Below are 12,620 nucleotides of genomic sequence, written 5' to 3'. Positions count from 1 at the left end.
AAAAATAGGCATGATGGTAATTTCCTTATAAAAAAGTTTTTAATATTAATATACTCAGAATACAATATGCAATTGTCTAATATACATTATAAAATCATTAATTTTAGAAGACTTCCAACTACCTAAAGAATCCCATGTTCAGGCATTAAGATGAACTATTTTCTTTATTATACCAAAATTGAAATTTACCCGTGTTCTAACATTGAGAAATGAGATAAAATACCAACATTAGAAAGTCTACCTAGAAAAGATCAACAATGACTTCATAGACCATCTTTACTATATACATATAGGTAATTTATTTTTTGAGACACATGACTTATCCTATTTTAATAACATGATTCATTATGTTTGACAGAGGGTTATAATGTAGAGGGTAGAGCACAGGATTTGAAGGCTGACAACCATTGTTCAATCTAGGATTGAACTTCCTAGATTGCTGGCATTTCTATCCCTTGTGCTAGTGGCACATATTAAACGTCTAAAGTAAGTAAGTAAATAAATAAATAAATAAATAAGTAAATAAAATTAACAAAGATTCCATCTGTAAATTGGAGATAATACCACGTACCACAAAGAATATTTGTAAAGAACAAGAGATCTAATGGATGCCATAGTGTTTTGTTAACCTTAAGACTCTGAGCTAAATTATTTGTAAAAATCTGTTGGTAGGGTTTGTTATTTTGTAAAAATACCAAATGTCAAATAAACTTGAGGACTTGGCTTTGGTACAGTATTTTCTTTAGTTATGTTTTCCTGTTGACAAAGATATCATTAATAACCAATTTGTTCAGTGTTCATTTTCAAGGGGAAAAATGTCTTACAATTCATTAAAAAACACTGTACATTTCAGGTCAGCACTGATGTCCTTCTATCTCCTCTGATAAGTCGTAAGAAATCTGTTGTGTTTCAAGGGAAAATTTTTTTTGGAAAAAGATCTAAAGTTTATATGCTTATTAAATTCTAAGTCAACAGCATTTACCAAAGCACTTCATGTATCCTTCTTTTATAGCATTTATTGTATTACAAATATTTTTTGTTTCCTTGCAGGAGACTTTTGAGGAACTTAAGGGGAGATAATGGTATCATTTTTATATCATCATGTTACTAGCCTTTGGCTCGTTCTTTGTAGAGGTTAGTGCCTAACAGGTTAGAATGAATAACAGACATCGAATGAACAGAGGATATGTACTGGGTCCAGCAGAAGTAAAAGAGCTATTCTGATTTTTATTATTTTTATTGTAGATGGTCAAAGTGATGTTTATCAACATCTGAAAACAGGATTTAAAAAGATTTAGGTTTTTCTCTATGAGTAAGACTAGTTTTAAGGTAGACAGATGTATGTTAATGAAAACGATTTGATGCAGGGAGTGTTTAGGGCATGTTATCAGGACAGGAATATGAAAATGACATGGAGGAAACACCAAAATAAATTTACTTTAAAATTATTGAGTGGTAGTTTATCCAGTGGTCTCAAATAATAATGAATAAAGACGAGTTAACTTTGCCAAAAGCTTGTATTTTATAATATTTTGTGATTTTTAATATATTAAGATATCAAGATACTATTGTAGATGGGAACTAGCCTGCATTAATTAGTATTTTGTTTTTTATTGGGGAGGGTGCTGAACCACATGAGAGGTTATACTTGGAAAACACAGTTAATGTTTAAAGTTTTATTTTTATTATGTTTATTTATTTTAGGAGAAAGACAGAGCATGAGCCAGGGAGGGGCAGAGAGAGAGACACACAGAATCCAAAGCAGGCTCCACACTTTGAGAGCCCGACGCAGGGCTCAAACCCATAAGCCGTGAGATCATGACCTAAGCCGAAGTTGGACACTTAACTGAGCCACCCAGGCACCCCAACACAGTTATGTTTAAATGATTATTTGCTCAACTTATTTTGAGGCATAAGGTTATGGTCAGTAAGCAAAGAGATATTTGGAACCATATTAAAAAAACAAACAAACATGTAATGACAATTCCAAGGAGCTACATCCAATATTTAAGAGAAAATGACTAACAAGGCTTCCAATATTCACAAAAAGATTTTCATAAATATTTAAATGCCTGATATAACTAAAACAGCCTTTTCTTACTTTTGCCTTTGTGAAATCCAGTTGCTTGGGAGGCATTCCCTATTAAAAGACAGGTTGCTAATACTGTAAAAAAGACTATTGCTAGGATCCAAGCAAATGTCACCAATAAAAAAAAAAACAAAACCATCACAACAAAAACAACAAAAAAATTTCCCCCAATTTTTTTTTTTTTTTTACAAAATAGCCATTGCTTTAAAGGAAAAAGGTATAGCAATTATGGTTAGGTATATGCTACTTTCATATGGTAGTGTCAGAAGCTTGAACTAGGATTGAATAACTTGATTACACATTAATAAACAATGTGATTTGCCCAAAGTTGTTTGAAGGAAAGCGTTCTTATTAAAATTACAATTTATCTGGTGAAATAATGTGAACTCTTTTAATTAGTCAAGAGGCAACTATAAGAATAGTTCTCAGATTGTTTTGTAAAATAGCATTTGCATAGCTTTATCAGACACATATATTTTTTTAAAAAGTTTATTTATTTTAGAGAGAGACCATGCACACGAGGAAGAGACAGACAGAATTCCAAGCAGGCTCCGATGTGGGGCTTGGACTCATGAACCATGAGACCATGACCTGAGACAAAATCAAGAGTAGGTCATTTAACCCACAGAGCCACCTAGGTGCCCCTGGACACAGTATTTTTACAGAAAATACATTTCACTTCCCTTATGCAGTACAGTTGCTCTATTTGACTCACTAAAAAAGGAGATAAAAGCAAGCTGATACATACGATAAATTGATTCCATTTTAAGTTATAAGTTGTGAAGGTATATAGTAAGTACTTCTGTTATTAAATCCTATTGTGGGGTTATGGAGAAAAAAAAGCTTAAGAGTTTCGGTACCAACATACATGGGGGTAGAGAACATATTGCTAATATGGAACTTTGTATCATGTTGTCTAATGCATACATTTTGGAATCAAAATTTAATATTTTTATTATGAGAAAAATAGTATAGATTTATCTTTTTGTTTAACTAAGGTAAAAGCTAGATCACAACATCTGCATTATTTCACAACACATAATCAGCTACCAGTTTTTACTAGTCTGAGGTACTTGAGGTCTTAACCTTGCTTGGATGACTCCAGAGTACTTCATATTAAAAATATTATTTTCGAAATATTTTACAATCTATTTTAAAAGCTAATATTTTTATGAGAGAGGACATGATTAGCACACTTTTATTGGTAAGCAGATACAGAAAGTTTAAATAAAAGAACTTGCCTTGTATATCTTTTTTTCCTATAAAATTTCCAGATCACAGTGCCAATAATAATTAATACAAAACCCAGCAGTTTTAAAGTCATATTTAATGTTGGTTAACTCCCACTTAGCATCCTATTTAGAATGTAATATCCTAACATTGTTACAGGAAAAAAAACCCCTGTTTTTCTAATATAAATTAAACACATTGTCATAGATAGTTCTTTAAAAGTAGCCTTAAAAGACAAAAACACAAAACATCTTGCAAACATACAACTCCCTAGCAAAATTTTTAAGTACATAATTCTCATGTAAGGCACTTTCATTCTTTTTCAAATAAAATTTTCATAAAAAGCTTCCATTTTTTTTTGTAATCAAATCTTCAGGAATTATACAGTAATAATGTTAGTTCAAGTAAAACTTTATTAAATACCCAATTTTGGCATAATTTCCTTAAATATCTTTACCTTTGAAGAGAATGAAGGATGGGCATCAAGTTTTATGTAGGCTAATCTTAAATGAAGGTATTCTTAGCCTGTTTTAGAGAATTGATAATGTTTTATCTTGTTGCTCTTGTTCAAGAATCTTGAAATCTTCCAAAGGAAGACTGCTTAAGGCAGTTGGTAAAATGTGTTCTGATGTACCCTTAGGTAATATGTTATTTGCTTCCAGATTCTTCACCAAGCACGTGGCTTTGATCCATCTCCGTGTTGCTCTGCGTTCTTTTTGTAAGCAAGTTTTCATTTTCTTTCTTAAGCTTGCTATTTCTTTTTCCAGTTTTATTATCCTCTTTTTGGCCTCCATAGGATTCCTAAAAGCATAACTGTGTTCAAGTAGTACTTGCTGACTACTAATGTTTGATTTTAAATTAGATGGTCCTGTTGGAGTACAAGTGTTGTTTTTCTTCAAAAGATTCCTTGACTTGAGTTTCTAAGCCAAATAAAATCAAAGGGTTGAACATAAACGATGGAATATCACAAATAAGTGAATTTTATCCTGTTTTGTATACACGTAATTAAACCTCTCTTTTAAAAACTGATTTTAAAAGTTTGATAGGCAACATCAACAGCCCATCTCGTATAATCATGGATTCAAGTTTCTCAACTTGTTGAATTAACCCCATTTACTTATTTCTTTTTGTGTTTTCTCTTCAGACGGATGTGAATATTATTAGAAAATAGACAATGGACTTCCAAGTTATTTCAAGTTATTGAGTATGATTCTATGGAAACTCTAAAAGTCTTTTGCAATTTTCTCACTAAGGCCAATGTAATGTAGTTAAACATTTGTTTTATCTGTGATAGTGATTTAAACTCTTTTTTAGGTACATCCTATTCTTTCAATTTGGTAATATTTTAAATTATTTCCAAGTATCAAGCTCCTGAATAGATTTACTTATTAATTGTTCAGTTACATCTTCCATTCAAGGATTTAAAATCTAGCTAGGAACTTTTTACCCAAACCCAAGGACCCTGAGGACCTTTTTTCCCTTTATGTCTTTCATTTGATTGTTCATCAAGTCCCATTATTTCTACCTCCTAAATATCTCTATCATGAATCTTTCCCTCTCCATCACTCTTAATGCCACTGTCCACATCAGGCCCATACATCACATCTGGCTTGAGGATATTAGAAACTTCTTTATTGATGCCTGCCTTATTCTGATCTTAATTCATATTCTGCCACCAGAATAATTTTTCTAACAGATTTGATGTTTCTGTAACTGGCTAAATTCCTCTTTGCCTAATTACATAAAGAAAAAACAAGGCAAACTTACTATTTAGGATCTCACTCCTGCCATTCACCGTCTTGATTTATACTCACAATACTAAACCACTTCCAGTTCCGAGGGTATGTCATAACCTCATAACTTTGTGTTTTTTATTGACTGAACAAACATTAAAACATATAGGGATTCATTTGTGGACAAGTAAATTTTCCTCTCTGATCAGATTTTGCCTAGCTATATAAAACGTTGTTCTAATACATTCATCACGTGCCTTAATTCTCTTTCCTTTTACATATCACTTGCTAACATTTGATTATTTTCTACTTACCCTCAACCCATTGGCTTTTGTTCTCATCATGTTATCGTAATTGTTCTGTGCAAGGTCAAGAACCCTCTCTTAAGTTCCAAACTCCAAGCTCAAGCCAGCTTAAATGCCTGAGCTCTATGAATCTTTGTTATGCTTTCCTCTGAACTTATATTCTTTAGTGTAACTCTTGTATTCTTTGGGTGTGCTATTCTTAAAGTTCTTTGCACACATTTTAAATGTTACCTTAAAATCAGAGCAGAATGATGCTGGAGGTTTAATTACTCATGATTTCTCAGTTTTATCATTGGTTCAATTATTGATAATAACTGGAAATAATGTAAAATCCCAATATAGTAAAAACAGTTTGGAATGGGGAAAAAATATTGGAGTTAGGGAGACCTGGTCTCTAGCCTGCACCTTTACTGCAAAAGAGGAAGTTTTGCAACTTTCCTGAGGCAGATCATTATATATGAATTTCCATGTATTCTGAATGGTCCCACTTTATAAGCAAAAAAGAATGGGTACTAAAAATGGTAAAAATGGGTAAAAGAAAAGTAATGTTACCTACCATAGACTTTAAATGGTTACAAAAATCAAAAATGGTTGGAACAGCATCCATTTTAAGTCGTCGAGTTTGTCCTGTTAAGTCAAAACAGGAGGCTTCAAAGTGCTTTGAACAAAGAAAAGTGTGTTTTCCTGGCACAAAATTTTTGCGCCTAAGTAGGCGAACCCATTCTTTTCTTCTTTTAGGATCCAAAGGAAACCTTTAAAAAAAAAAAAAAGGGCAACTCAAATTCCAACTATTACACTTCTGGTTGCACCTAAATGGTTAAAAGAAATTTTAAAAGGTGCTGATTTAAAGTGTCTTCCATTTACATAAAACATTAATATCCAGACACTGAAACAGAAACCAATTCATGCTAATTTTTATAAGTTGGCAAAAAAATTACTCAAAAACTGACTTGAGTGGTTTTATTTTGATTTTTCAGGATTTTTAAGAGACCTTTCTTCCTCCCCCCCACCCCCACAGTCCTTAACATGGGCAGTAAAAATACAAGACTATATTGATTTAGATCGAGGTTATATAGAACCATTTTAAGCAGGAGTAATTCACAATGCTGTGATGTGCTGCTGATGCACACGGTCAAGACAAAATATCTGCAGATTAAATTTTATCAAGGAAAGCCTAGACAGATTCTGGTATTCCTTCCTCTGTGTTTGTTCATTGTGACACTTAACACATTGTTTAGGAATTTTTCCATTTTAATAAATTTCCAGTGAACTAAAAGTAGGTTATAAGTTTCTTGAGGACAGGGATCATTATATCATCTATTTATCTTTGACACTTAGCACAGAGCCTTGCAAACACTAGGGGCCCAATAAATATTTGCTTAATTGTTATGAAACAGAACACATAAGTTAAAATTTACTATATTACTTCCATGTAGTTAAACTACACACATATATTTTTAAGCTTATTTATTAATTTGGGGGGAGGGGCAGAGGGAGAAAGAGAATCCCAAGTAGGCTCTGTGCTGTCAGTGCAGAGCCCTATGCAGGGCTCAAACTCACAAAACTGTGAGATCATGACCTGAGCTGAAATCAGGAGTTGGACGCTTAACTGACTAAGCTACCCAGGTGCCCCTAACTACACATATTAAAAAAAAAAAAAAAAAGAACTCTTAAAACTCTGTAGTAGAAAGCATAATTATTCCAAAAAGTAAAATGCTGCTGTCAAGCCCAGCAGGAATGTTTTCCCTTTCATATTTATTTTAAATATAAAATATACTGATATGTACCAGTGTATACCTGGTAGGAAGAGAAAATTGTAGGGGACTGCCCCAAAATTCTAGTGGCCATTGTACTGACTGACTTGAAAACATAAGAATCAACATTCACATAAGTTTGAATTGAGCTCTTCTTTAGTTTGATTAATCCTTTAAGTATTAATAATGAACTGACTAGTGTTTAAAAAGAACCATTAAAATCATGTTAAAAGATCACATGTTAGGGGCGCCTGGGTGGCTCAGTCGGTTAAGCGTCCGACTTCAGCTCAGGTCACGATTTCACAGTCTGTGAATTTGAGCCCCGTGTCGGGCTCTGTGCTGACAGCTCATAGCCTGGAGCCTGCTTCAGATTCTGTGTCTCCCTCTCTCTCTGCCCCTTCCCCGCTCATGCTCTGTCTCGCTCTGTCTCAAAAATAAATAAAAACATTAAAAAAAAAAATCACATGTTAGAAGCTCCCAAGTGAAGCTTGATTAGGTAACAATAGCTTTAGCTAGATTAGATATTTAGGTTTGCTCAAATTGCCAGCACTAAGGGGCACAGAAGAAAACCCCGATTTACTGTAAGTACCCTTCCATCTCCTATCCCCCCACCCAAAAATACCCTAATCTGAAGATAACATTTGTATGTCACTTTACAGTTCGCTTTCATGTATGTAAGTTTTTTCTATTTCATTAGAAACCTCTGATGGAGAATTTATCTACTGTATTCCAATATTAAGTGGTTTGGAAATGTTTCCTGGGGCCTAAGCTAAAAGTCAAGCTTTAGTTTACAAGCACATTTCTTGTTTGGGCCTCAATAAAGATACAGAACAAATTAAGTACTGTCATTGTATTATCATTGCTTTAAGACTCTTCAGATATATGAAGGCTATCTTTCAAAATTATTTTTCAACCTTTTAATTTCTTTAGCTTTTTGTAGAAAGCTTTTTTTTTTTTTAAATAGGCTCCACACTCAATGTGGGGCTTGAACTCAAGACCCTGAGATCAAGTGTTGCATGCTCTACCAACTGAGCCAGCCAGATACCCTTTGCTCTTTTTAAAACTAGCTCCCTAATTATGAAACCAAAGCATAATTGAACCTTAACGAGTCAATTTTCCTTCCTTAAGATTCAATTTAGGAATCCCATCTTCCTAAGGAAATTGTTCATGGAATGAATAAGGTGTTCCTGTATCATACAAAATATCATTGTATTCTAATTGTTTACTTTTCTATTTCCACTCCTAGATCATAAGTTTCTCCTGGTTAGGAGCTGTTTTTCACTACTTTATCCTGTTAAGCAAGCATTCAATGAACTTTCTCAATGAACCAATGAATGAGCAAACTAATGGGGTTAGTTTTTATGTATATAGTAATGGGGAGGGTACATAATCAAATGACTTGATGCAATAAGAGTGGCTGAGAGTATAGTCTCTGGAGTCAAATCAAGGTGCCAATCCTGGTGCCTTCAATGTAATAGCTGGGTGACTTTAGGCAAGTTATTTAACCTTTTTAGGTCTCAGTTTTATCATCTATAATTGGAGTAATAATGGTACTTAGTACATTTCTAGGGAATAAATTATATAATATGAGTAAGTGCTTAGCCCAGTGCATTGTATACATTAAATACTAAATAGGGGCTATTTATGAATACAAAAATAATTACAGGTGTCATGTGTCATAAAAGGGTAAAAGCTAATCTAGTCAGGACACTTTGAGTTAGGAATTAGCCAGGGAATTTAGGGTGGGAATGGTGAAGAATTTTAGCTTGGGGACAGCGAAGAGTGTTATGACATGAAATGATGTTGGAGGGCTTTCTGGGTTAAAGAGTAATTTTGAACTCTATCCAAAATGGCACTGGTAAGCCTTTTAAAGGCCTAATTTATTATTTTTTTATTTTTATTTTTTAAAGGCCTACTTTAGAGAGCTGATTATTAACATGTCTTAACTAGCTGTTGAACACAGTCATTAAAAATTAGGTATATTTGCAATTAAATTAAGAACAAAGGTAATAAATACTGAAACCCATCATTTCTTAATTACTGTATCTATATTCTTGAAGTTATTTATGTCTGTTATATCTGTGTGGTATAATTGCTATAGAACAGTGTGGTACTGCACATTTATTCCCAACTCTATGATCAGTCATGTCATATTGGTAACTTGAAACTAGTCATGGTAGGAGTATTTATGTCATGGAAATTGGGCAAATACTATCAATCAGGGCTATCCTCTTTCCCTGGAGGTCCTGTTGTTAAACCTTTAGCAACAGCCACGATTATAGAGAGAGGTTAGGAGTGTATGAATAGAAGCAGTGAACCAGTTAAAAGGCTGTTGTAATAATCCAATCAAGAGGGAATGGTGATAAGTCAAGGGAGGATGACCTACCACCTTCTGGGTGGATAGTGTTTTCATTTACTGAGAAAGGGGTTAAGGGAAGTGGTGTAGGTTTGGGGGAAGAGCAAGCTCATTAGTACAGTTTTGATATGTTGAACCCAAGGAACTGAAGAAAGACCAGGCAAATACTGAGACACTTGTCCTATGGGGTCTGGAACTCATTAGAAAGATTGGACTGGAGATATTGATTTGGGAGGCATCATGGATTAAGTGTTAACTGAGACCACAGAACAGTTGAAATCATTTTGAGAATAGTGGTAAGACCTAGGTCAGGGTGCAGAGAAAGGGGCTGGCAGAGAAAACAGATCAAAGACAAAAATCACAAAATTAGTGTCAAATAATTCAAAAGTAGAGAGGATTTCATGGAAGAAATGATCACATGCCATAAAAAAGAAACACAAAAATGACAACTCAGCAAGAGAAGTTCAGAAGATTATTGGGGAGACTTAGACTGCAGTGGGCTAAGAGATAAAAATGGAGACAGTAAGTTGAGGCAACATAAGTTGTACATGGGGATAAAGATGTCTACCAACATCCTAGAAGTTAGTCAGACATTGTATTTGTGAAATAGGAATGTAATTTATTATAATATTAAGATCTAAATTTCTGAGGTTACACATGAAAATGCTAATTTCATAGGAAGAAAAATGGTCAAGTATGCATGTTACTGTATCACTGTGTATCTCTTAAACATTCAATATTATTGGTGCCTTGCTTGACTCCTCTTTCCCTCATCTTCCACATCAAATTACCAAACACGGTAGTTTCTACTAAAAAATTAAAAAAAAATTTTTTTAATGTTATTTTTTTTAATGTTTATTCGTTTTTGAGAGACAGAGCATAAGCAGGGGTGGGGCAGAGAGAGGGGGACACAGAATCTGAAGCAGGCTCCAGGCTCTGAGCTGTCAGCACAGAGCCTGATACAGGGCATGAACCCACAAACTGTGAGATAATGACCTGAGTCGAAGTCAGACGCTTAACCGAGTGAGCCACCCAGGCGCCCCTAACTCGAATATTTCTTAAATCTGTCCACTTCTTTCCATCTCTGTCAGTACCACTCTAGTCTAGGCTACTGGTGGACTCTCTTTTGTTTTACTGCAAGTTTCTGTTTTTTTCTCTATAACTCTCACCTCTTCTAATTTACTGCTGGTTGTGCCAGCAATGAAGTATATTGCTTAGCTCAGTTGACATTATAGCAGAATTTCTCTGTGAAAGAAATAGTAGGTAAATTAACATTGTGTAATAAGCTCCTTTCTCATCAAATTCATCTCTTGATGATGCTTGACCAGCACTTTAAGTGTCAAATAATTCTCCACACTGCAGCCAGATGGCTTTTTAATATGCAAATCTAACCATGTCTTTCTTTTAAAAACCTTCACGTCTTCTCAAACACTTACTGGGTAAATGAGAAATCTGTGACGTAGCACACAGGACTAAATCTCTGACATCTTTTGGTACTATCTGAAATTTCACATCCTCTGAGAAGTGTTCTTTGACTTACTAAGGCTTAGTTAGGTATCCCCGAGTATCTCTACTGTGGCACTGACCCATAATTATGTCATTCTTTCTCACTACAGGCTAAATTCAAGGTGTAAGAATTTTCTAGATCCCTAGCACTATGTCAGGCAAATGAGAACTCTGTACACATTTGATGAATGAATGAATGAATGAATGAAGTGCTACGTTTCCATCAAATAGCTGAAAATCAGAAACATCACAAGGACTTTTTTAAAGCAGCAGTTTTTAATAAGAGGGGCATTTAGTCATAATTAAGTAGGGAAAGGGTCAAGGATATAGTTTTCCACATTCTAAGATCGTATTAAGTTGTGAGATATATAAAATCAGAACTATTTGCACTTAACTTTCTTTTAATGCTTCTTCAGGCACATGGCAGGCACTTGCATATCACAAAGGTAAACATTTACAGAGTACCTATTATATCTCATGCAGTGTGCAAAACGTTTTCAAGAGTTCTGATGTGACAGAACTAAATACTTTTGATCGCTCTTCCAGCAATCGGAGGAAAAGCAAAACGTAAGTTCTTTTCATTACTGTTCCGTTAAGAATAGAAAGCTTATCTTTTGCACTTTCATTAACATCGCTTAATTCTTTAGCTATCAATGATGACTCAACTCCTCCGCAGTTAACTGTTATGTGACCGAAATCGAAATGCTTCCCATGCCAATTCAGCTCGTGACAATTTCCTAACTTTGATGAAAGCACACAGCAGGCTTTTAAGGTGACTGCGGACTTGAACAGGAAGGTTTCGCTTCCTTTTAAGGCATCATTCATGTCAAGGCCCAGTCTAATACATGAAAGAATAGAAAATTAAGATATTCTCCTCTCACTTTCTAAGGGGTAGCCACCACACAGAACTTGGATTTCTTGTACAAAGTGAGTAAACCTTCCCTGAAGTGACAGAAAAATTGGGCATATTTGAGAAACACACACAAAGGGCGGAAAGAAATGATGCTCCCCTGCTACCAGCTAGGTAGTGAAGTCTTCAGAATTAGTAGAATCCTCTTGTTCCTTCCACACAAGCGACACCCAATCTAGGAGCTCCCGTTTCCGGCACCCCCACTCCCTGCCCAGGTTACCTGTGGAAGCTGATGTTAATGTGCTTGTTGTAGGTAGTGGCACAGCCCGCCGCGGCGCAATTGGTCGGCATTTCCCTTTCCCCCTCATTCGGCGCTGTCTTAAGCCTGTTCTGAGGCGCTGGCTGCTACGCTTCCTTCGCGCAAAGGCTAGGCAAGCGAGGCAGGGGAAGGGCCCACCGACAGGAGTCGTGGGAACCGGGTGGGAAAGACGGGTTGTGTGTATTTGGGGGGGTGGTGGTGTCAACCTTCTGTCTCTTTATTAATATGGCGGACTTCAGCCAGCAGAGCAGACAGTCCTGGACCTCCGATCTCCTTCGTCTACCTTCACCAACATGGCGGACAAAAGCCACCCCCTCCCGGCCCCCAAAAGGCAGTGGGACTACTGCGTCTCTTTGGCAGCCGACCTCAGAGCAGTTAGAAAGGTGTCTCTTGCCCTCCCCCCATCACTATGAAACTCTTGCGGCCAAGATTAAGAACGGGCCCGCCCACCCCGCCACGCACCCAGATATCCCAATCC

The 12,620-nt window shown here is 35.5% G+C and overlaps 1 protein-coding gene across 1 annotated transcript; it reads right to left on the bottom strand.

Moving 5' to 3' along the window:
* Positions 1–2,562: 2,562 nt before the first annotated feature.
* On the bottom strand, positions 2,563–12,242 carry THAP2 (THAP domain containing 2). The gene is made up of 3 exons (XM_015063621.3): positions 12,104–12,242; positions 5,914–6,109; positions 2,563–4,239 (listed from the first exon to the last, which is right to left on the bottom strand). Exons 1-3 carry the CDS (start codon positions 12,172–12,174, stop codon positions 3,850–3,852), a joined length of 657 nt encoding a protein of 218 aa, XP_014919107.1. The 5' UTR covers positions 12,175–12,242; the 3' UTR covers positions 2,563–3,849.
* Positions 12,243–12,620: the final 378 nt, after the last annotated feature.

This window comes from Acinonyx jubatus, chromosome B4 (genome assembly GCF_027475565.1).
Source record: "Acinonyx jubatus isolate Ajub_Pintada_27869175 chromosome B4, VMU_Ajub_asm_v1.0, whole genome shotgun sequence".
Lineage (NCBI taxonomy): Eukaryota > Metazoa > Chordata > Mammalia > Carnivora > Felidae > Acinonyx > Acinonyx jubatus.
Note: the sequence above shows the minus strand (reverse complement) of the source record. Positions and strands in the feature narration are given on the sequence as shown.